The sequence below is a fragment of the Chamaea fasciata genome, unplaced genomic scaffold, assembly GCF_029207755.1.
Source record: "Chamaea fasciata isolate MVZ Bird 193981 ecotype frontalis unplaced genomic scaffold, bChaFas1.0.hap1 SCAF_6, whole genome shotgun sequence".
In the NCBI taxonomy this organism is placed as follows: domain Eukaryota; kingdom Metazoa; phylum Chordata; class Aves; order Passeriformes; family Sylviidae; genus Chamaea; species Chamaea fasciata.
This window is the reverse complement of record NW_027094091.1, coordinates 61,654,223-61,678,994: the sequence shown is the minus strand read 5'-3', so window position 1 is coordinate 61,678,994 and position 24,772 is coordinate 61,654,223. Positions and strand designations below refer to the sequence as shown.

Sequence of the window (24,772 nt, the reverse complement as noted above, 5' to 3'; positions counted from 1 at the left end):
TCAGTCTAAGATCTTTATTCCAGTAGCTTTGTCTACAAAAATTGCTTTTATCACAGAGGCTTTATCCTTTAAGCAGAAGGCTATGGTTTGTCTTCTTGGGGCTCAGGAGCCTGCTTTTGCCTCTGCATTATTCCAGTTATTCCTAAGTAGGTCCAGGAGCAAGAGGCTATATTTTTGTTGGAACACTATTATAAGTTTCTGTCTGGGGGAGGGGGAAGGAGCACGTGTTGCTTTGTGCTGTGGGGAGGAATGTCATATTGCTGTCATTTCCCTTTCAACATTTTCCAAACTTCTGCTTGAAAAGAGTCAGAGACACCTTGTGGAACACACTTTCTATATAAACAGTACATAATATACCTTATTTGGCTCTGGTTTAGAATAATCTCAGTTCTGTGATGGCTGCAGTGGGGTTTCAGTATTTTGTCTTAGATGCACGCTCGTGCACGTAGCACACTGGAGGGTTGGGAGCACAGTGGCATACAAACACGTATTTATTCATAATAAATGTATTTTTTATGAAGCTAATGCTGAAAAAACAAGGTTATTTAGTTGTTTGGTTCTTTCTTAGTCCCTAAGAATTCCTGTCCATTTGAACACCTGTTCCATAGCCCTTCACAGGGATTTTGCTCTCTGTGTGCAAGATCTTAGAGACAGGCTTTGCCATGGCTTAAAAGGCTTGTGATTTGTACCAGTCTGAAGGTTTGTACCAAACCTTTGTGCTGTTACATTACCACTACACGCCACTGCCAAGACAGAGCAACACAGAGAGACCACAGCAAGCTGAAAGAGATTTGGGAGGAGCAGAGCCCAGCACACCCAAAAGGCAGGAGCCACCACTTTGATACATGGTGACACCACCAACCAATGCTATTTTGTCATGCTATAAAAGTCCCTATTGCTACTACCACCAAACAGGTTTTCTTCCTGCAGCAGGAGCCTTAAAATGTTTACTCCTGGATGTTATTGTGCAAGGAATGGTAGCATCTGAAACGTTTATGCAGGGAGAAGGTTAGATCATGTGCAGCCAGATGTCCTATGCTTACAATCACAAATACAAACTCAGGAGCAAACACGTTGTTACTTTCCCTGTGATACAATTTAAAGATGCTAACAGGTACTTCTATGATATTTTTGACTTGATTTTAAAACGTTTTGCTTACATTTTACCATGGAATGTTACAAAGGTGTAACTATGCACAACAGTTTGGAGCAAAAGTAAGAAATCAATGTACCTATCAAGACAGCAAAGACATAGAAGGAGTTCATCTGGCATGGTTTAGTTAAATCTACTGCTTCTCTTAGCACATATGTTTAGGACATGCTGAGTGGCTTGGCTGGATGCTACTTTCTACAGCAGAGATGTCAGTCACAGAAGCGTTTCTCTAGGTAAAGTAAATCATCTCTCGCAGCACTGGATGCTGGCCGTAATAACCAGTGTGTGGTAGGACAAACTGCACGGTTTCTTTTATGTCTTCAAGGAAGAGTACGAGGTTTCACACAGGAATCAGCTGGTTTGATTGCCACAGATGTTTGCATTAAACTTTACAAAGGCATCCACGCTGCTTGCTGGGAAAAAGAAAAAAGAATCTGATTTAGAGGAAGCAACAAAAAATGATGTTTAGGAACAGACACAACTGAGCAGGTCTTTTTCTTTGCAAACATTCAAAGCACACTGTAAATTTGACTGCAGGTTACCAGTTAAGTGAATTACAGGGTATACACAGCACTGATGTGTAAATCATGCTTATCTGATGGCTGATGGAAACCTGCTCTGTTGCCATCACCAAAGCCCAGTTTCAAGGAATCCCTCATGTTCATCCACATTGCTCTGGCATAGGTGAATTCCCCTGCATGCTGGACTTCCTAGTACAAATAGTTACATGCTTAACTTTAAGCACAAGGTAAACCAATTGTTTTTGCTGAGATTACTGATACAAGTAGTTCCATGGCAGCATCAGTTTGGGCCTAATAGCCACATTCAGTAGAATGGCTGAAGATCTTTACTCAGGCATGCTCTGAGCATCAACTTAGGGCTTTATATGAGGATTTAATCCATTACCATTTCCTCTATCCTTTCACCAAATAATCGGTAATTTTTAAATTTTTTTTTTATCTAGTTAACTAGATACTGATTTGATTCTCATATCAACATTCTTTTAATTTCATTTCCTTTGCCTTGAATTCCTTAAAAAGTATAATGTGTTTTAATGCAAAGTCAAAGTTAAACTTCATACTCCAAAGTGTTTACAATCAAAACACCAAGGAAAAAAAAAAAAAAAAAAAAAAAAAAAAAAAAAAAAAAAGAATTCTTTCCTGACTGGGAATACAATGTGGTTCAAGACTTGTAAATTGGTCAAATGACAGCCCGTAATCTTCCAGCACCAAGTAGTAAAATATTTCATAAATCTTTTTCCTCTGGCCAACAAGATCAGATTGAAATTCAATAAGAGGCCCTTCTGTAAACTTGTGTTGTTGTATTCATAAAAAGGGGATTCTTTTTTTTTTTTTTTTTTCAGAAAGAGTCCAAGCAGTTTAAGCAGAATTGAGTGGACCTGTACACTAGTAGATTAATGTATTTTTTCATCTATTTTCAATATTTTACATCAAAGGTATTTCCTACAGCTTGCCTTCCCTGCCACCCCCACCCTTTTCAGTTACCATCTCTGCCTTCATTAATTGGCTGTAGAGGGTATTTGTTGTCTAAATCAAAATCTGGAATAGCAACAATTTGTAGGGTTGTCAGATGTTTACAAGGGGAAAAAAAAAGATTCCTAACTCACTTGCCTTCTCTGTACCACAGCATTTATGTGTTCCAGAGCAGAGAGAATTTCTTGGTTATTTGGTTTTCTGATGTGGTACCCTCAGGTAACCTTAGCTTTCAATTTGAGCAAAAATTAAAACCTTGAGAGACACACGTCTGCAACTTTTCTGACAATAAAAAAATAAAGCCACATGAGAAAGACACTAGCAAACTAGAAAGAGTATTATATTCAGTATTTCTCATTCGCACAAATTGAAAGTGCAGAGAGACTAATAATGAAAAGAAATTATTTAAAATAAAACAGTCCAGAGGGCTATTGCTTTATTGTATAGAACAATAATCCAGAAGTCCAGCAGCCATATATAATTTAAACCAAATATCCAAAGAACATTTATTGCCTGGAAGAAAGCTCCAACTCTCAGGTCTTTATCCAGTTTGCATGGGACTAAGATAAAGCTATAAGTACACAGCATGACAATTGATACAGGATTTGCTCCCAAACTTCTAAAAGATGCTGGCAGTAGTTCCCAAAAAATCAGAAATACTTCAATAAAGTTCTTTTTTGTTGAGAGCAGAAATACAAATTCACCATAACAGTGCATGTGCACTTACCACATGCTGCAATTGGCACTAACTGAGAACAAAAGATAGGTGAAGAGCAGAAAACCACATGCTGCAACTGTACTGTGTACCTTTAGGGCTCTTTAGCAACTTCTTCAGCTGCCTTCTCCTCCTCAGAAACTGAAAATGGAGACAAAACACCAATGAGAAACACTGGAAATTATTTATTCAATGACAAATAGTCAAATAAGTTGTTTCCCTTAGTCCAAAGAACCCTTGGACTAAAGGGATAGAATTCAAAAAGCTGTATTAGGTATGCAGGCATTTTTCCTTTCAGCTTTTTAATTCTAATTTTAAAAGAGTTTAGTGGCCAAGCTTCTAAACTCCTGCTTAAAATCCCCACGGTGATGATTTTAACACACATTTTTCTTTGCATTCAGTTACATCATTCAACTTCAATAGCAATATGAGATTGTTTATAGTTGCATCAAAGCACTGCAAGCTTTATTCATACCACATGTGCTGTATTTTTCTTTACACCAATGCAATTTAAGAAAATTCCGTCTTTCAAATCAAGACAGATGTTGAAAAAATGTGTTATATGCAGCACAAGGAGAATTTCTTGTTCTTAATGAAGTTCACATCCAGCCACTTACTGAGCAAGGCACTGAGCTCACCACACTGCCACGATCAAATTTAGCAACTTCTTATACTGCACTGCACATAATTTCAAAATGAGATTTTTCTGCTAACACTGTGATGCTAAACACAGCCACCATGGGCAGCCACACTGCATCACTTGAGTTGTGCATGCTCCCGCAGCTGGTTCAGTGCACACCACCACCAGCACTTTACAGACACAAACATTTCAGACCCAGCTGGACTCCTGCACCCTCTGAAGTTTGCCACAACTCCTCAGCATCAGCATCCTGGCTCTTTGTGTCAGAAATCTCTTGAGCAGCTGAGGCTATTCCTTTTTTGTCACTGTCCAAGTTTTCCTCATGGGCAGAAGAAGCTGCAACATCCAAGACTTTACTCACAGTTTCTGTGAATCAAATTAGAAAGGTAATTTTCTTCTCTTTCCATTCACCATCATAAATGAGGGTGAACAATCAAGGCTCACAAAGCATGAAGTACCTGCCCAACACATATGCTTGAAGAAGCTGAAGACAAAAGAATCTATCAGATGATTAAATTTTATCATGCAAATAAAACTTTGCAAATGGAATTCCAGGGAAAATCTGCCTTTTCCCAATCCTGGAGCAGAAACTTAGCAACTGTATCTATTTTAATGTATTTAGATATAGGCAAATATTCTCTAATGTATATATTATCTCTTCTAGATACTGTTGCGTTGTTTTCTGATTTCTGTCAAATTCATGGGACATTACATCTGCACTCCACATAACCTTGGAAAGACACCCTGGGTAGTTTTAATGTAAAAACAATCTAGCATCAGGCTGAAGATTCAGGCTGCAATTCCATGATTGCCAACTAGCCATTTTTCAATACTCCTTTAAGCATAAAGCTATCTGCCTCTATAAAAAGCCTGTAGTAGGTAATATTTAGTAATAGGCAGTCTCTATTCACTCTGCAGGAAGACTGAACACATCGCCCATAAGCTGCATGTTAAATTCTACTTGGGTAAATTCTCTCTTACCCTGTTCTTCTAACCTTCCTGTCAGAGGTCTCCATCATCACACTCCTTAACTGCTCAGTAGGAGGTTTGTCCCTGACTTTCTTGTTTCATCTTATACTAAGCTACATGGATATTAAACACAGCTAAGTAAACAGCTTCTTTAGGAGGTCAGTAAATGCACCAAATAGGAGTTTTATAGAGCTAGCATCCCATACCTTTCCCCAAATTTCACCTTGCAGCTAGTTAAATATAGCACATTCTGAACATCAGTTATTTACTTTTCAGAATGCTTTCTGGGTTTTGAAGAAGCAACAGAAAAATAAATGCTTAGGAATTGGCACTTTTGCCTTTATAGGGAAGAGCTATGCAATAGTACATTTGAAATTTGGAACTTTGGATATTTTACAACAAGCAATACTTGATGTAATGCCATATATTTGCTATGGTAACAAGCTGCTGGGTTTCAGTTTGTAACATCAAACATTCAACTTATATTACCAAAAATTCTCTCTCTGGCTGATAGTATTTAACTTTTTTTTTCATGTGAGTGTTTTAATTTCTTTAGCAGTAAGAAGAGTAGATCTAGAGGGAGGGAACTAGAGGGAGGCAACTAGAGGGAGGAACGTGGTCTTTTCTGCTTTTTAACAAAACCTCTTTTCCTTTGGATGGGAATTGTGTTTATTTGTCATCTATGTGAATACCTGCCTTGAAACCAAACATTAACGACTTGTACTGAAAAAAATATCTCTGGTCTGAATTATTCTTTATGGCTATCAGAAATCCTCCCAAGGTGTTAACCCATATCTTTGTGGAGTAGCTGTCACTGCCTAAAATACCAAGGGTCTTGTGGCAGGCATTGCCTTTTGAAAACCTGTGTCTGTAGAATGGGTGTGGTATGTTTATACACAAATTGCCCTTGGTTAGGGCACAAATCTTCAGCTGGTGCTTGTATTCAAGTAGCTTTCCTATCCATTCCGTGAGCACATGTGGCTGGAGTTCTGTAGGAGCCCCCTTCCTGGTGCCACAGGTCTTTTGGGGAAGAGAAACGTGACAGTAGCTGGTGGTCCCAATGTACATAGCTCATGGCAGCTTGCACATTGTCGCTGTCCTTCAGGCCTTATCTCTAGCAAAGTCTAATGAAGATCATCTTGGCATTGTTATTTGTCATATTGCATATTGTCCAAGTGTCTTCTGGTTTTTAGGACACCATGAAATTAGGTAACAGTCTCCAACCTCCTGATGGCTACCCTGAGCATTCATTTGACACCAAAACAAATCTCAGTCTATTTTTTGGTGGTTTGTCTTGAACAAATGCTCCGTATTCCATTCAAAAGGCCAACACATTTTTCTCTGTCCAAGGGAATTGCTGGGATCCAAGGGCAAGGCCAGATGAATGATGCCCTGGCAAGATGAGTATGAACCCCCTGCCTGTCTTAGGTTGGGGACTGTCATGTGGATCCTCCTGCAAGAGGAACATCAGGCATACTTGCCTGAGTCCCTCACATCCTCCCCTACTGATCAGCTGGCAGCACAAAGCCTTACAAAGTTTAGGCATTTCTCCTTTGTGTTTCCCTGGATGTTAAATTTAACCCCAGTGCTATTCACACCCTCTCTCTTTTTTTCTTTTTTTAATCTGCATGCACTTCATATTTTGTGAATCCAGTTTAATCTCTTGCAGTTGTCCCATGTAAAATCCTGCAGTAACACCCTATTTTATACAAGATATTTTAATCTCTGCCTGGTACAATGGTGACTCATTTTCCATAATCCTTGGATGAAGGATTTTCTCTGTTCAACTATTGCAAAGTTGTTAATAAGCCTGTCATTAACTTGGCAGCAAATAATGGATGTAACTGAAATCACCCCTAACTTTTGTTAATTAGTTAGTTAGCTTAAAATATTGCGCTTCTTTATTTTTTCAAAATAGTTGTAGAGGGGTTACAGTATCTTCACTGGTTCTGTGTTTTTTCCTGAATGATGATTAGTTTGAAAACCTGAAGTCCCTGCATTTCTTCATGCAGTGATGATTATGATCCATTTTGTCTATTTATGACAGATTTCTTACAACTTCTACAGGCTGTCACTGAACAAAATAATCTGAATTGTACAAATGCTTCTCTGCAATGAGGACACATGGTATTTAATATTATGCTTTCCACTGAATGCCCAGCTGCTTTATTATCCCCATAGAACAATACCACTCCAGCTCCTTAACATCTTTACCGAAACACCCACTTGCAGCATTCCTGCCAAATGGATCTCAGTCAAGTGATAATTCCATCCCGACCCATACAATTTAAAGCCTGCCAAAAATTACTTAGCTTCCCTTCATATCCACAAAAGTGGGGTTCATTGGGCTCTTTCTTAATTCTCTGGAGGAATTAAATAATCTCTGGGGGAAACTTCCCCCTGCACACACATATCTTTCATCAAAAGCACTGGAATTAAATGGCTTCATAATTTTCCTGCTTCATTTGGTGTGTTGTGCTTCCCCCCATCCTAGTTGGATATATTATTCTACAGAATATACAGAATAATACTCTACAGTATACAGAAAGTATACTTCACAGTGTCATACAAGGTATTATATTGGTGGCAAAAATCTCAGCCTCTGTGTATATTATTACCTGGGGGGGTTTTTTGTGGGTTTTTTTCTGAAAAGTTGATATTTTTTCTTAAGCTTTTTCACTGGTTATTTGTCAATTTTCAGTTTCCTCCTGGAATAAGTAGCTGAATCCCAGTATTGCTGGCCACAGCTTCCTTCAATTTTGCCAGGCATGTATATACACCATAGCACTTACAGGTCTGAATTAGGAGCTTAACTTTCCTGTGATTTCAACAAAGGACACTATAAAAGAACTTCAAGCTTCAGAGGAATCAAACTAATCACATTTACTAACTGTAGCCAAGGGGCTTTGCATATTGCATCAACAGCTGTTGCCAAAGCACTCAGAAGGATTTGGACATAGCAGGGATTTTGAGGGCAAGCATCCCCAAGGTTAGTTAGAGGCACAAAATACATCCCCTACACAACCCTCAGTGTGTAACATCTGTGCAATATCCACTGCTGACGTGCAACAGGGAATCCCAACCAAAACACTTCCTGCTCCTGCCCAGGATAGCTCCAGGCTTTCCTTAGCTCCTCTGCTTTAGGAGATAACCATTTGGAGAAGAAATTAATGCCTCCTCCCAAACTGCACTTGCAGGAACAGAACACGACTGGGCAACATTACACATGCACCTAATGCAATACCAAACCATTTCTGTTGTGGAAACACATCTGGCTTGAGTTGAATAAATACAGAAAAGGAAATTGATTTTACAGACAAAAGAAAATAGTGGATTTGTTTTGAAAGCTTGTGTTTGCTGCTTTTTTTTTTTTTTTTAAATAAGGCAGCAGATTTAGGAGGCTCCAATAGCTTATTAGCACAATATCCAACATTTCACCTAGAAATATAATTTTTAGGAAATCATCCCTATCATTTCAGTAAAAAAAAGCTCATCAAAAACTGCTTCCTATGTAAAGCAGTAATTCCTGCAGTCTTTAAAGACGATTTTTTCAAGTGCTGACCTTGCAGCCCTGAGAGTGAGGGCAGAACTATACACTTCTGTGCACTTACAGTAGCAAACAGTCCAAATACAGGGTGATTCTGCATGCTCATGATGGTCAGCTTGAATGGTGTGAATATTTGTGAGCTCAGCATTCCCCCAGCAGAACAGAGTGGCAAGATAAGCAGGGACTTGTGTGCCCTGTGTGACTGACTCATCTTTGCTGCAGCTGATAATAAAAAAATAACACACCCAGATTGACTTTCTCCTGCTAATAATACAGGAAACCTCATGCATGTGCATTGACTTTCAGAACCCAGATCCTACTGCTTGCATAGCCCCAAAGCCTTCAAGCTTTTAAAACAAGATTTCCAGCTTTCCTGGGGCAGTTTTTATGCAGAATCAGCCTGGATTTTTGTCTGGGATGTAAAACTCTAGTGCAAAATTTGGCCAGCTCACACTGGCAGTCATGTCCTACCAACTAGTAGAAAACATGCTATAAGATGAACTTGAAGCAAGGAGGTGGAAGAGGTATAAACTAATTTGTATATTATATTTTTTAATCTTACTGGATTTTAAGCTTACACCTTGTGTTTTTAAGTGTTTTTCTAAGTATGTTTTCCTTATTTGCAATAGAGATGAAGAAGACAGCTGTTCCAGATTTTAAAATGAAAGCTATAGTCAGTCTTTTCCTTGCCTGGGGAGAGGTGGGGATTCCTTCCAGCAGGCCAGACGTTTTATAACAAGACCATACAAGATAACCCCAGCCTGCTCAGGAGTACAGCCTGTATTTCTTCCCTCAGTTTTGCATTTCATTACCAATACATTTAAAACTAACATATTTTGATTCTAATCCTAATTCTTTGATTCCTTTAGAAGTGATCTTTCCAGTTAGAAACAACAACAAAAAAATTTAAACAGGCACTGGTATCCTGCAATTTTAAAAGATATTTAAAAATACACGTTGTTGAGTGAATCACTTTACTTAAAGCAGTATCCTTCACATGATGATTTTTTTTTCTAGGCAGTCAAGATGAGGCTGGTATCTGTAATGCCAAACACCAGGTTCAATTACTTTAAAAATATTCTTTGCAGAAGAATTTGGTTTTATAAAGCTAAAATAATACAAGTTAGCCAGCATCATACAAATGGAATCCCCCCGGAGCACACAAACCAAAGCTGGAGTACAAAACAAGGCTTTGATATTTCAAGCTGCCTATAACATAACCAGTGTCAAACTAATTCCAAAGGCAGAGAAGAGGGGGGAGGTCAAATTTAATTGTGAAATTAGAAACAGCATTTTATTTACAGTCTTTTAGAGACCATCTTACATTAGAATGTGATGTTTTTGTTTACAGAAAGCTTCCTCAGTCAGGTCCATTGAAGGTCTCAGGACGTCCCCTGAAATGTTAAGATAAGCAGAGCAAAATTTTCCCTGTTTCTTTTCATAGTTTAACGACCTTCTAATGGAAAACTGGCAGTGGAGTAGAATTGACATTTAAAAAGTCGAATTCTGTCACATTTAGAAAGTAATTCAAGAATTTTTCTGAGAAAACCTGCAAAATAGAGCACAAAAATCAGGGGCACTTGGCTCACTCAGATCTAATCCAGGGGAGGAGGTAGCAGTAGCAGCAAGAAACTGATTCCCTTTAAGAGCACCTTCAGATCTTTTGGTTCCATCAGCCTTAGGGAAAATGGAAAGGGAAATTGTTCCAAATCCTGAGGTGGTGATGACACCTAAGATCCCCTTCCATGCTTTCACCTGAAGCCACCTGTCACCCCAGGCATGGCTGGCTTGGGTTTCACACCTCCTCCCTCTGTTCATGGGGGCTCAAACCACATCAGTAGGAACAGAGGGAAATAATCACTGAGGCAGTTTGGGACAAAACAGGCAAAGCTCTGCAGCTGTCCCTGTAACATGACCAAGTGCTTCAGGTGCCATTGACCAGGAAGGTCAGCATGGAGGGCTTGCAGATACCCACCAGGAACAGCCCATCACCAGGAATGTCACTCAGGACCATCTGAAATGCTCTCTCTCTCTCTCTCTCTACTCTCTCTGGCATTTTATTCAGTGAACATCTAGGATTCCAACCAGCTAGAGCAAGTCACCCAACCTACTGCTTGGAAAGGAAAAACACTTAACACCTCAACACTGGGCTTTAAAGGAAAAAAGATACCAGTTGGTTGACCACAGACTAATGCCCAGACTAATGCCTCTCTACAACACTGTGAAATCAGCACTTCAGCTCCACACAGGAAAAAATGAACTTTTTAGTTCCAAACAGAGTCAAGGAAATAACAATTACTTAGAAAAGCACGGATCATTTTTCACTCTGATCGTTCCTATCTGTGAATGCACAGGATAGGAACTAGTGGGGAAACTGATGAATTGTTTGTGGAACTGCCCTGGCCTGATCGTGCTGTTTACTGGGACACAACAGGAAGGCAGCCTCAACCTCAGCCCTCCCTCACCAGAGCCCATGGGCATCAGGAGTTTTGTCCCTCTGGCATTCCAGCTATTCCACAGGATGAACACAAACCAAAGGCTCAGAGCCCAAGGTCTTTGATGAAAAAAGGAAAGCTGGGATTTCTAATAAATCTTCCACTATACAAATATGACACCTTATCCTTTTTGCCAACCATCCACAAGCAATCCAGATAAAAATCCATGAGGAGAGCCTAAACCATGGCAGTATGAAGTGCATTATTAAGAATAAAAGTTCTCTTCACTCCACGCAGAAAGAGAAACATGTTCAGTCAGCCGAGCACATCACAGGTTGTTTGTGCCTGATGTAGGTCACCAGTTTCCAAGAAAAGCCTCATTAGTTCATACTAATGACCAGAAGACTCCCTTGACGAGAGTTTATTCTACAAACAACGATTTAAAAAAGATTCAGAGATGCCTATAATGGTCACAATAAAAGCATAACAGGGCATGTCACATTAATCCTGAACAGTTTATAATACCTCATAAAACTTCAAGAATACTGTTTTATGTTCTGTGGCACGGAATTGTAGCAGTGAGAAGCAACTCACCTTGTTTGTTTGTTTGTTTGTTTGTTTGTTTGTTTGTTTTAAACATAGAACAGTCTTTAGCTACTGTTGGAATGGATCACAAGGAAAACTAGCACAAGATAATATAAACCATGTGTATGAAAACACCCTAATAATTTGATGTATTAAATCCTTCAGGAGTTCTAAAAAAACTTCTAATTAAGACATTTTCTTTAACATTCCTCATAAAAAAGTAATGCACCAAGTTTTATCCATTTACACGGTTTTTAAAAGAGCAAAGTTGTTGTTTGAAAAGGATGTTTTTCTCTGCTATAAGAAACGTTGCCCAAAAATTAACATCAAAATCCCCATCATTCCCATTCTGGTTTGAACTGCCACCACAGGAAAACAGCACGGGGTGCCTGTTGCCATCTTTTCTCCAAAGTAGAAGACTAACAGTATTCCTGTGGTTGTTGTGTTTACAGGAAAATTGCAAACACAGGTAATAGTATATACAGTAAAATGCTAACAGATTTTGTTGTCCAAAGTGAATTGTTGCTTTCCAATTTAAATACATACAGTTACTTAAAGGTTCTTCTTAAGTCTTGATAATGAGCTATTACTACCAGTAAAAGCAGTACATCTGTTTTCTCCTTAATAGTGACATTCATTTAGGCATTGTTATTCACTGTATGTCCTACCAGCTTTAGTATTTTTTTGAGAAGCTACTTGCCCCCTTGTTCTAGAATAGACAAATAGGAAGACAGTTCTTCAAGGCAGTTCTCCCCCACTTATTTGTTTGCACTCTTAGCTGGGAACATCTAGGGGTTTTTTCCGTTTTGCCAAAATCTTACTCCTTCAGCCCAATGCATGCTGTAAAATTCTCTTTTTGGCAAAGCTGATCAAAACTGAACAGTCTCTCCATGTATCAACTGGGGTCTTCAAATGCTCACAACTACAGATTTTTTTTTCTAAATATTGTTCACTTTCTTCCAACAGAGATTTTCCAGTCATGCTATGATGACTCATCTAAAACTCACTTTTATGAAGGAAAAACTGAAAGAAGAAGAAAAAGAAGAAGAGACTAGTGGCCAGTATATCAGAGAGATACAAGAAAAGTGCAGCAGACCAAGAGACAGATAAAAGAAGGTGATAAATGTGAAACAGAAATGCCCAACAGAAGTTCCAGATACAGATACTTCCCCCATAGGGTAATATTTATGTAGTACAACTTAGGGCCTAATTTAGCTAGGTCAATCTATCATAATCAGTAAAGAGGAAAAAGTCCTCATTCTTCCATCTCACACAAATAGATGCCTAGAAGGATGTGTCTGTTCCACTGAGCAACGTCATTCTGAAAGCCTCTGAATAAGTGTGAGCAATTGGAAATCACCCTGAGGACTCTTCAGTAATTTTCTAAGTACTAACAGAGTCAGCCCACCCAGAATTTGGTAACTCACCAAACCAAGCCAGCGTGCACTGATTCTATCGGGTGCTTTTGTCTGCTTGGCATCACTGGATGATGGGGTCAGCAAAAGTCCTGTCCCGAAAGCAGCAACTCCTGTCCAGAGCAGCCTCCATTTGTTTCTCTAGGCTGCAGACAACTGGCATTGTAGTGTATTTGAAGCTTAGCATGGAAAACACTGGCACATTCACACACTAATCCTCCCCAAACCCTGTCACTGACTCAAATGGCCTTGGAAATAGCAAACAGAGAAGAGACCATGCCCTTCAATACTTTCAAAATTAGAAAAAAAACCTAGAGAAGTCAGGAAGAAGCCTGGAAAAGCACAGTTTGGGGCTAATTGCTTCTCTTCTTTCAGTTGATAAGGCCAAAACCTCAAGCCTCAGTACCAGAGTTGGAGAATAGTTTATGGTGGCAACCCAAACACCAGAAGTCACAGATGCTACAACCTTGCCTAATCCAAATAGCAGTTGCCAATCTGTGAATTTTACAGCATTTGCTTTGTCTGAAGAAACACTTAATTTATGGTCCCAGACACAGAGTACACTAGGAAGAGAACAACAAGAATTTAACCAGCATCAGGCAGTAACCAAGAGCGACAGCTCAAGCAATAAAAAGGTAGAGAAAATTAGAACTTAGAGGAAGTTAAAAGCTTGGAAACAGAGTAACATCGTTCAGTACTTATTTTGGTAACAGTATTTCACAGAATTCCAGATACCAGCAATGGATTGCAAATTGCTTAGCCTGATTAAGTATTAAGCATCCACCTCCAGGGCTGAGTTGTTTGTTTTTTTGTTTGATATCTGTTTTTGTTTGGGGGGGGGGTCATCTATGTATAATCATAAGTTATATTATCTGTATACAGGAGCTGGAGACAAGCATCCCTTCATAGATTGCACTTCCAAACGTTAGAGAAAGCCTTACAGATTAAAAGAAACAATGGCATTTGAAAAAAGCAGAGGTTCACTGGTAACAATAAAAATACTTACACCTTCATCTGCAGAAGTAACACCACGTTGCCAACAAAACTAGTAAAAGCTACTTAAATACATACTTTTTTTCCAAAGTTCTGAAAGAAAAATCTTTCTCTACCTCAGTAAAAGTGGAGCTATGCTATTTTTTTCCTCTAAATGGAGATAACATGAATGATAAAGGTGGTTAAATCCAAAACTGCAAGTTATATCCAGAAGAATTTTAATTAGAATTTTTTTAAACACAATAGCTGTTGGCTGCAAGTAGTCACTGAACAAAATGGTACAGAGAGAGCAGAGAACTTTTGAAACAAACCCCCATCTTCTTGTGTGCATGATGCCAGTAGGAACTAGTTTTTATATAGCTTAGAGGAAAGGGATGCTGGTCTAGGCCTGTGTGTCAGACTAGGTCCAGCTGGTGGCCTTCCTTCCTGCAGTCAGGAGCTGGGAAGAACTGCTCTGGGGGCCGTGCTGTTCTTCTGCAGGCAGGCCCAGGATGAGGAGAGCTGGACAAGGCAGCAGGGAATGCTAAGGAGCAGGAGCCTGTCCAGCCTGCCAGGCCAGGACCTTAGTTACACGGGGTGTAACCTCATGTGAACCATGGTGATGTCCCCAGGGTTCCCCACCTTGGGCACACCTGTCACCAGCAGCTGTTCACAGCAATCTGCACTGGGGACCAGTGGCACAGGACAGCTCTGCTCAGGGGCAAGCTATAACATCCCAGGAACACCCAAGAGACCAGGCAAGGAGAACACTCCCTTCATTCAATTTCTCGACAATTTTACATCCCAAAGGTTTGCTTCTGCTAGCTTTACCACCCAGCCAAGTATAACCACTGCAGCAAGGTTTGGTAGAGGACACCTGGGATGACCCTTAGACCCCCTTACAACTTTGAGTCTGGTTCTTGTGCTGTTTTCTTCAGTAAGTATGTTGTCAGAGATACTAGATCTTAGAAATCAGAAATTTCTAAAGAGCTCCTCCACTTCTAGATAACACCAGCAAGAACTAACAGTTCTAAGCCATATTTCTTATCAAATAGTGATCATTAAGTGCATAACATCAACATGTCCAGAGTGAGATCCTCAGACTTAATCACAGGATCATCAGAGAATGATTGGTTGGGATGGACCTTAAAGACTATCTTGTTCCAATCCCCTGCCATGGGGAGGGACACGTCCACTAGACCAGATTGTTCAGAACCCCAAGCAACCTGGCCTTGAACAATTCCAGGAATGGAGTATCCACAGCTGCTCTGGGAAACTGTTTCAATGGCTTCCCACCCTCACAGGAAAGCATTTCTTCTTAATATTTAATCAATGTATGCACCGTGTTTCTCAGGGAAGATCCTAGCCTCCCTTTCTCAGAAAAGAGCTTCTTCAATAAAATGGCAGAAATATTTACCATACAGAAGATCTTACCTTATCCAGAAATTAACAGTTACTCATAGATAAGCACTGTTAAAGGAATACACAACCACTTCCAGACACAAGCAAGTGCTTATGAAATGAAAGTGAAATTTTGCAATTGCTCTGTAGAGCAAGAAATACTGCAAGACATTTTCAAACATATCTCTCAATGGCTCTAATTCACCAGATTTAACATACAAGACTACTTTTCTCAATGAAGTGGTTTAAATATTCCATAGAAATGGAAATTTTTAGGGCTGCAGGTATTTTAACTACTACCTTATAAATATTTTTATATGTAAGCAGTAATAATCATTACCAAGGTACTTACTTCTACTTTCTATAAACTGTATTACAGCAGATCAGACTAAGTATTGCTTCAAAATGTTATTTATAATAGATTGTTTTAGAGCCAAGCACAGGAACTATTCACATTTGAATTAAAATTGCATTCATACCTAGACCTTTCATAAAACTGAGCAATTAGAAGTGCTGCACTATTTCTCAAGTTTTTTTGTTAAAAAGGCAATAAAGATTCATCCATTTCTCATTGGAGTCACCAAGGAAAAAAGTGAAAACAATTCCAAATTTGCCAACACCTTTGACTGTACTATGACAAATGCCCATAAATTAGCACTCAAAATACTTTTAATCTCAGTTTGATCTGTGTTTTAGACATATCCTTTCAAGATGAGTGGTAAAAAAAAATCCTTAAAAAACTGCCAAATTAAATTATAATCCTGTATCTTGTGCATTTTATGGATAGTTCTGCATTTGTATTATTGTAATTTTAAAAAAGCACAATAAAATAAAATAATTCAAACACCCTGACAACTCAAAATACTGAATGTTTTGCCACTTATCAATTTCAGTGTTTAACAACAATTTGGTGTATTGTTGTGTTGTGAAAATCTAGCCTAATATATCCTTAAAATTGAGACCATGACAGCATTTTCTTTGCTATGCAAGATCCTGTTTAAGTTACATGGAGAGAACAGATGTAATTATTCAGTGTGAATACCTCTGGAATGGCTAATGAACTGAAGTGTTTAGATTCCTTAATAAACCCTTGAGAACTAGATCACTGAAACAACTGCTTAGCTGACCACATTGTATGCTCAACTTAATATCTTAAGAAATAGGATGGGGTAGTAAAATAAGCATTTGACTTGTTTGAGACAGTAACTCTGGTGCCAGAGGCAGGATGCTTTCAGAGACACTGATTTAATAAACTTAATTACCTTATGCTCAGGATATGTCAAGTTAATGCCCGAATTAGTTTTTACTGCAGGACAAACGCCCTTAGGAACACCGATGCTCATTCTTAATGTTCTGTAAGAGGCAGAGCTTTAGAACCCACAACACACACACTCCAAAACCACATTCATAAGTTAACCTTGAACTGCAGCAGCTTCTGAATTAGCAGCAAGTTCCAAATTGGCAGCAGCTTCTGAATTAGCGGCAGCTTCCTGCTGTGCTTCCTCCACAGCATGGGATACCTCTGGGGCCAGTAAGTCGTTCTCCCCTCCAGCTTCTGGGGATACCCCAGAAGTCTCATCCTGTGCTGTAGGTCCAGCACTCTCATCCTGTGCTGCAGGTTCAACAGCGGCTGCTGCATCAGCCTCTTCCTTGGCCTTCTCTGCTCCAGTGACTTCATCCGTCTCTTCTCCATCACCTTCTAAGGATTTATTCAATACAATAAAGAGAGTAAAATGCATGCATGCAACAAAAATTTCACCAACTACTTTTTTTTTTTATCATCATCCTCAATTAAAGCGGGAAGCTAAGATTTGGGATCAGAATTAACTAAAAAAAAAAAAGGATCAATAATTAATCCCTCATATTGTCTAATGTGGCATCAAAAACTATGTGTACAAGATGAGGAAACCATATTCTTAATTACTGAGTTTCATAACATCTTTCAGTGTGATAAGAAACTGTGGCTTAAAGCAAGTGTTGGGGGTGCAGGGAAGGATAACAAGGGACCTTGCCAAGTGTTGCTTCAAACCACTCTGCTGGAAGGGCAGTGATGGTACCCACATGGGTGCCAGAAGGAGCATGATTCTGTGGGATTACCACATGGGGAATAAGACATTTGCTCTTATATAAGTAAGAAAATAACTTGCTAATATTAAGTGGTCAGAGCTCACTTTCTTACATGAGACATGACCGCTACTGACTATTTTCTTTTTACATCTCACAACTCTCTTTTAAAGACTCGTTTACAGCACTGTGTGTCCAATTCCTTAGAACCTGAAAAACAGTGTTTCCCAGTCATGCATCGCTTCAAATTCAGCTGAGACAAGTCAACAGCACAAAGCAACAAAGATGCTCAACCACCATGCAAACATGCACTAACATCAAGTTCACAAAGGAAAAGTTAAAAACCAACTGTTAATCACAGGTTCACCACTGGAACCAACTCACCATGAGAAAAAATAGAACTGGAAATAAAGTTCGTAATACAGTGTAAAATACGTGAGAATTGAAAAAGAAAAAAGAGCTTAAAGAGACATAGTCAGAGTTTGTTTGATTCTTTTGTATCTGCTTAAAAACTAAACAGATCAGTTTTATTTCTTGGTCTTCTTATGCCAGTGAAAGCCTATCCTTTTGTGTTCAGGTTTCAAGACAAGTCCATTCATTGCTCAGTAAAAATCAAAATTTTGCATTATGCCACCTGATCATGTCCCTTTAAGAAAACACTGAAAAAACACCAAAATTAAATTCACTACACAAAGAACAGGCTAACAGCCAAGCTCAGCATTCAGTACACTTTATTGGATAGTCAAAAATAGAGTGCATTAATTCAGAACAGCCAGCTTCTCCACCTCAGAACTGCCTTCTACAAAGCAGATTCAGTAATAAGCTCAATATGGTTTGGCCTTGCAAACATAGGTAGCTCTTTTAAAGTCTCACACGAATGGAGTTTTACAAGAGAAGGTATAAAAGTCATCCCAAGGTAGGCTGCAATGTACTCAATGGTGAACGACTGTCCTTTGTTTGTATTTAACTTCCTCAGGTTTGGAAAGAGATTTCCCTTGTGTCTGGAAAGTGTAAAAGCATATAGATTAGAAAGTCTGGAAAGTGTAAAAGCAGAGTATAGATTAGAAAGATTGAATCAGCTTGTGACAAGTTAAAAAGAAAAGTCATAGCTTAAAAAGAAGGAAATCAGGAACAAGCTTAAAGGTCTCAAACAACAAATGGAAGACAAAACTCAGTGTTCACTAAATAAGCAAGTAGAACATCCTGCAAGCCAAACATCATTTTACATCTCAAATGATGTCCCAGATTTTCTACTCCTACTTTGAGTTAGGCTTCTTCCAGGGACTATTAATATCCCTCCCTTATTTGAGAGTAGCTTTCAGTTAAAAAGAGGCACAGAAAGTTTGCTATCAGATCTCTTTCTAAATGTCTGTTAGCATTAATCAAAATATCATTAAATATAATTTCAACCCTCTAATAAACAAAGAACTCTAGAATGATTGTTTCTCTTGTTTGGACAGACTTGTTCGCTATGTACTGTTCTCTGTAATAGGCATTTTGGGTTCAGGCATAAGGGGAGAATTCTCCCCCACATGAGAAACCACAAAAATCCTACCAGAAGAATCTCTTATCAGCTGCTCCCCAGTATTAAGTTCTTCCACCTATAAAGTTCTTTTGCCATAGGCAGCAAATGCTCCATAAACATGCTGCTTGGCACTCTATCCATCACTTCATATGGATACCAGCTCTGTTTTAGAGCTTATTTTCAGCTTGATTTAATGTGCCCCTTAAAAATTATCAGAACATTTTGAGAACAGAATTTTTAACTGCTCTTATCAGCAATGCTTACTGTGAAAATGTGTAAGGACTGACTCTAAAGAATGCACAGGGAAAGAAATTGCAATGGCACTTCTGGGAAAAGCAATACTATGCTAGCACTGTGACAAGATAAACACAAAAATATGATTATGCAGGGAACGGGAGAAAAAGGGGAGGAAGAGGGGTGTTAATTCTTTTGAGAATGCACACAGAGGATTCTGTAGGAAAAGTAAGAACAGAACTGATGCTCATTCTTAATGTTCTGTTCTTTTGGGTGTACACAGCTGGGAATGAAGAAGGATTTTAAAAAGGAGCTGATTCAACGGTGGATTTGTACTGTGAATTGGAATTAGCTGCTCAGAAGTCCAACTAAAATCTCTGGGTTGAGCATTAATTCAGAAGCCAAATACTGAAAATAACACAGGAAACAAGTTTCAACTGTATTCACTGAGTGGCCTTAGAAACATTTTGGACTTCTTACTATCAATAAAAAGGGAAGCAGCAATCATCTGCCACTGGTTGTGACATTTATGTGACTCATTAAGCAGCACAAAGCAGCAGATGATGGGATGTCTGGAGAGGACCCAAGATCAGCTGCTGAGCACTCAGTACTGTGGGTATTTCACTCCAGCGTGTGGGTAGGCCAGGGCCAAAACTCAGTACCTTAAGAGAAAAGAGGGAATACACTGACATCACTAGGAATATGTCGGAAGGTTTGCTTAATGCTTCCCTGATCTCCCAGCTATGGCAGTCAGAATGTAACAAGGTTAATCCTCACTTCGCCCCTGAACAGCAGGAGAGCAGGTCCCTAGGAGAGATCTACTTTGGTCCTGGTTACATTTTTTATTTAAGGGACAATGAAGGATTGCAAATTGTGGTTGAATTCCCAGCCACAATTATTTAAACAATTGTGTTTTAAAACTATACTGTGTTCAACTGCTTTCTTTTTTTGGAAATTAAGGTATTTGACTACTTGAAATTGTAAGTAAGATCTGTAATTTTAAAGTTCTGAAACTAAAGCGTATTTTGTAGAAGTTCGAGGCTAACAATTTTTAAAGAAATAATTATGGAGACAGACAATTTAAACCATGTTCTCACACTGAAAACAAAATCTAAACTCAAGATATTTTATTCAAATCTATTCTTTGTGTGCATACAAATACATTAAATTAATTCCCTAGACGTCAACATCAAAAAAAAAGAAAAAAAAAAAAAAGAAAAAAAAAAAAAAAAGGAAGAGCTTCAAGTGCTCTGGCTTCAATACTTTATTTATTTTTAAAATAACAACCAAATTAAAATATATAAAGAAATTTTATAACTGCTGAAGAAATTTTCCTAATTGCTTTTCCTAGCAAGGCCATGCTTGCCAAAGTTCTACCTTTTACATCAATGCCATAACACTAATTGATGTAGACAGGGACAACATTCCATTGCAAGTATTTGAACTAACATGGTCTAATTATTCAAGCATGAAGAGCTAAGGAAGGATTTGCTATACATTTAGGTAATGCCTGCATTTCATTTAACCCCAAATTAGAAAAGACAAAATCAAAGTTGTAGCACAAAAAAATTGATCCAAGTTAAAACATTTTTTTTTAAATGTAGGGTCTTTTTTTTCCCTATTGAACTGTATTTCCTGATAGCATGTGGCCTGAAGCCAACCTGTTGACTGAGAAAAAGATATTATCTTCTCCCCCCCACTGAAAACAAAAGAACAAAACTGATTTTGACAGCATTACGTGTTCAGTCAAGTTTCATTAGGCTTCCAGTAAATCATATACCCATTATACCATTAATAGTATTCACACATCAACTCTTTCCATCCAAAGAGACTCCACAGGTGGATCAAACACCAGATTCACTGCCTGAACATTAAGGCCACTACCAAAATCTGTGCAGTAGCAGCAGCAGCTTTATAGCAGAACAACACTGCACAACCACCTTTGTCTTCACTCCCACTCACTCACACAGTTCAGACAAGAACTTGGACAGTGCTAAAGCCTGTTTAGACAATCCAGAAATCTGTTCCAAATCCTCATGTACCCAGGGAACAAGAGAGAAGAGCTTAACTCACCCTTCCTTGACCAAGGATTGCTTTTCCACTCCTCAGCTCTCTCATGAAGAGTATTTGTATGTTCAGTAAACTTGCTGCGGGATGAACTGACTACTCTGTAGGCCTGAAAGGGAATTAGACCTGAATTTACAGCTACATCCCTACAAATATACCAAACACAAAGAGGGGAGAGGGAGAGAAGGGCCTTTAAGCAAGTGCTACTGCCCATCTTGAAATGCATATACAATTTATCCTAAGCAAGGTTAAAAAAAATTAACAGTCTGCTATACTAATATATTTACGTATTTCATATTTCTCCATTGTTAGAAAGCAAATACAATACACCAGGCAGCTTTTGAAGTGCTGCAGCGTTCCAGGAATTAAAAACAGTGTTTTAAAAGATAGTTACATAAAGATTATTATTTTTGTAATGTGGTTAAAACGTGACAGCAAGAGAATATGTTATTCACCCAGAAATGCAATCGTACATGCTTGATATTTTTGAACAAATAGCTACTTACCACTCATGAGGTTTACTCTGTGGGACAGGGAAATATGTACCTCTCTGGGGTGTGCTAGTCACTATGTCAGATCTTGGGGAAGAGGGGTAGAAGTAAGCTATAAAATGGATAATTTAGGGATGTGAAGCACAGAATCAGATATATTTAGAAGCAGGGAAGAGAATGGTTACTGAAAAGCTTAACAAAAGCAGATGCTTATAAAATTTTAACATGCTTTCTTGAAGTAATTAATATTCTTATCTTCTTTTTCTGTGCTCAATCTAACAAGGTTCGTATCTTCTGCTTGCAGCTTCAGACCCCTTATTTCACATCTGCCTAATTGATATTGCTAATTATAATTTCTGGTTGACAAGGCAAGGCAAGGGGTTAGAGACAGGTGCCTTACTCCATCTTTGGACACATTCATTTCACATAGTTTTAATAGGCTTTCCACTAAGAATGACCCTGCAATACATATCAAAGTAACAGTAAAACAGGCAAGCAATAGGGCTTTCAGCTTCACTAAATTCTCTTAAGCTGATTTCTAAGTTAGGCTGCACTTAGCTAAATGCCACAACATCTACATTCATTGATGCTTTGCATCTTGACCATACTCTTTAACCCAGAACACACCTTACACCCTGCCAGCTCAGAAAGCACAAACTGCTCCATCCCCAAACACTTACATAAAATAAACCACCAAAAGCAGCAACACCAGCAAGGAGATAGATGATCATGCTGTCTCCCGAGGAGCCAGGAACTCTCCCAGATGACATCTGGCGAGGAGGCACTATAAAAACCATTAGGTAAAATGATGTGAAGTGCTGCTAAAACATGATCACAAAAAACAATGATGGAGTCTGAACTCTCTATGGTAAAGAATTATTCCAGACGGTTATAAAACAGAGAGGTACAGCTTATTGATGTATCCTATGACTGAGTTACATAGGGTGTGGTGCTCAAATGAATAAGGTCCATGGCTGAGCTCTTCCTAAGAGGTGTTTTTCTGTGAACTACAGTGTCTGCCATCAGCTTCCAAGTACTAGACACAGTCTATATAAACTAAGGAATGTTTAAAAAAAATAGAAACAAAAAGAAACAAAAAAAACCAACAAAAAACAAACAAACAAAAAAAAACCCCCAAGGAATGTAAAATAGTTCCTGACAAAGGTAGGTAAAATAATTAATCTGTCCTTATTCCTTATGATCAGCAGAAGTAATGAATTCTTTCTTCAGGTTCATAACAGGGAAATTTTAAAAAAGCTTTTTTTGTTTGAATTCATGTTTTTTAACTCTCAGACTGCTGACACTTTGATACATACCCTTCACCACATGAATTGGCCAACAGCAGTGCTACCCATTCATTTGTTATAAATTGATTCTTACTACACTCTTGGATTCATCTGTCCATCTCAAAAAGAGACCCATGAAAAACACATGTAATTCAACATGGTCAACAAAGCTTTCTGCTGAGTTTTGTGACTTGATCACAGATGAGAAACGTTTCATTGAAAAAGTGAAAAATGAAATAAAAATATATGAAAACGAAAAATAAAATGGCTCTGAGCATTACAATTGACAGCTGCAAAAAAATAATCACAATGTCAAAACATTGCCATCGTGTGCCGGATTATCTTTAGCATCATCTGTCTCATGACACACTTCTCAGTCTCCTCTCCCATGGCCGAGCATCCTAATGGATTTGCGTACATCTATATTTTCGTTCAGCAGCAGTGTGTCCTTAACCCTCTCCCCCGGGGCTGCTAGCTATTGCAGGACAGTGGTCTGCAAGCTGCCATCGCCCAACACGGCCGGCAGATTTATTTTTTTTTTTACCACTGGTTACACAACCCCTGATGCGCCAAAAGCCACGGATGGTTGTGGCACGCCGGCTCTGCCGGCAGCCCTCCCGGGGGATACGGAGCCCGCTATTTTACACGGAAGGGAAGGCAGCAGCGCCCACCGCGTTGCCATGGGCGGGGGTCGGGGGTCCCGGGCCGGCTCGGCCGCCCGGCGGGGGGCGGCGGAGGTCTGAAGCAGCCGGTGCCGGAGCGCAGGATGGCCGAGCAGCCGTGCCCAGCTCCCGCCCGCCCCCGCCGCACCTGTCTCGCCCCCGCCCGCGACCTTGGCGCGTCCCCTCCGCCGCCGCCGCCGCCGCCGCCCGGCCCGCGCCCCCTCACGCCGTCCCGGGATCTCTGCCCGGCCCCGCGTACCGCGCTGCTTGAGGCGGCCGGCGGCGGCCGGAGCCCTGCTCAGGCGGGAGGCCAGCGCCTGCGAGGCGGCCCGGCACAGGGACATGCTGGCGGACGAGCAGAACGGAGCCGACTCCCGGCTGCTGGGCGTCGCGGGGCTGCGGCGGCGGACAGCGGTCCCGCCTCGGGCGCCGCGGGGGCGGGTCGAGCCGCAGCCCCGCCCTGCGCACCTGGCCGCCGGTCCCGGCCGGGGCTGCCGCGGGGAGGGAGCGGAGCCCCGGCCGCGGCTCTCGGGAGCGCAGCGCGCATTGCGCCGCGCCCGGCGCTGCCGGCACCGACCGGCCCCGAGGCAAGGAAGCGGCTACTGGCGTTCGGTACTGCCTGGGACAACAGCTGCTACCCGGGAACAACAGGGACGGCGTTTAGGAGAGGGGAGAGAGGGAGAAACTACTGTTTTACTTAAAAAGGAATTTCTGCACAAGAACAAAAATGGAGAAATCAACTAAATTCACGGCGAAGGGCACTCAGGTTAAGCACGGCGCCGGAGGCGTTCGGCGCTCGCAGTGAAACACTCGAACGGAATCGCTGCTCTGGGATCACGTTGACTGTCACAGCCGTGGGCGTCTCTGGGTCAGACCCGTGCAGTTACCCTTGTCCTACCCACATGGTCAGGCATAAGCCCTGATTCTCCTCCTTCCTCTGCACAGAGCTTCTCTGTCCCCTCAATGACCAGCTAATGCCGTATTCCGCCGACTGCCATGGTGCCGTTTTCCCGGCCTTTGTCCTTGGCCGACCTTGGTGCACGAAGAGGGGCAGAAGTGCTCAGAAGGCCGTGCTCACACCCAGGACTGACACGGGCTGTGCAGTCTCACCACCGTGG

The 24,772-nt window shown here is 40.2% G+C and overlaps 1 protein-coding gene across 3 annotated transcripts; it reads right to left on the bottom strand.

Annotated features, from left to right (window-relative positions):
- Positions 1 to 24,038, bottom strand: MGARP (mitochondria localized glutamic acid rich protein). Of its 3 annotated transcripts, none has more exons than XM_066186636.1 (6): positions 23,914 to 24,038; positions 22,387 to 22,490; positions 21,222 to 21,324; positions 16,743 to 17,024; positions 3,454 to 3,502; positions 1 to 1,566 (listed from the first exon to the last, which is right to left on the bottom strand). In XM_066186636.1, exons 1-5 carry the CDS (start codon positions 23,996 to 23,998, stop codon positions 3,456 to 3,458), a joined length of 621 nt encoding a protein of 206 aa, XP_066042733.1. In that variant the 5' UTR covers positions 23,999 to 24,038; the 3' UTR covers positions 1 to 1,566; positions 3,454 to 3,455. The 3 variants fall into 3 exon arrangements, with proteins under 3 accessions (XP_066042733.1, XP_066042734.1, XP_066042735.1); XM_066186637.1 differs by lacking the exon at positions 1 to 1,566 and adding an exon at positions 2,745 to 2,928; XM_066186638.1 differs by lacking the exons at positions 1 to 1,566; positions 3,454 to 3,502 and adding an exon at positions 3,925 to 4,367.
- Between the last annotated feature and the right edge of the window lie 734 nt (positions 24,039 to 24,772).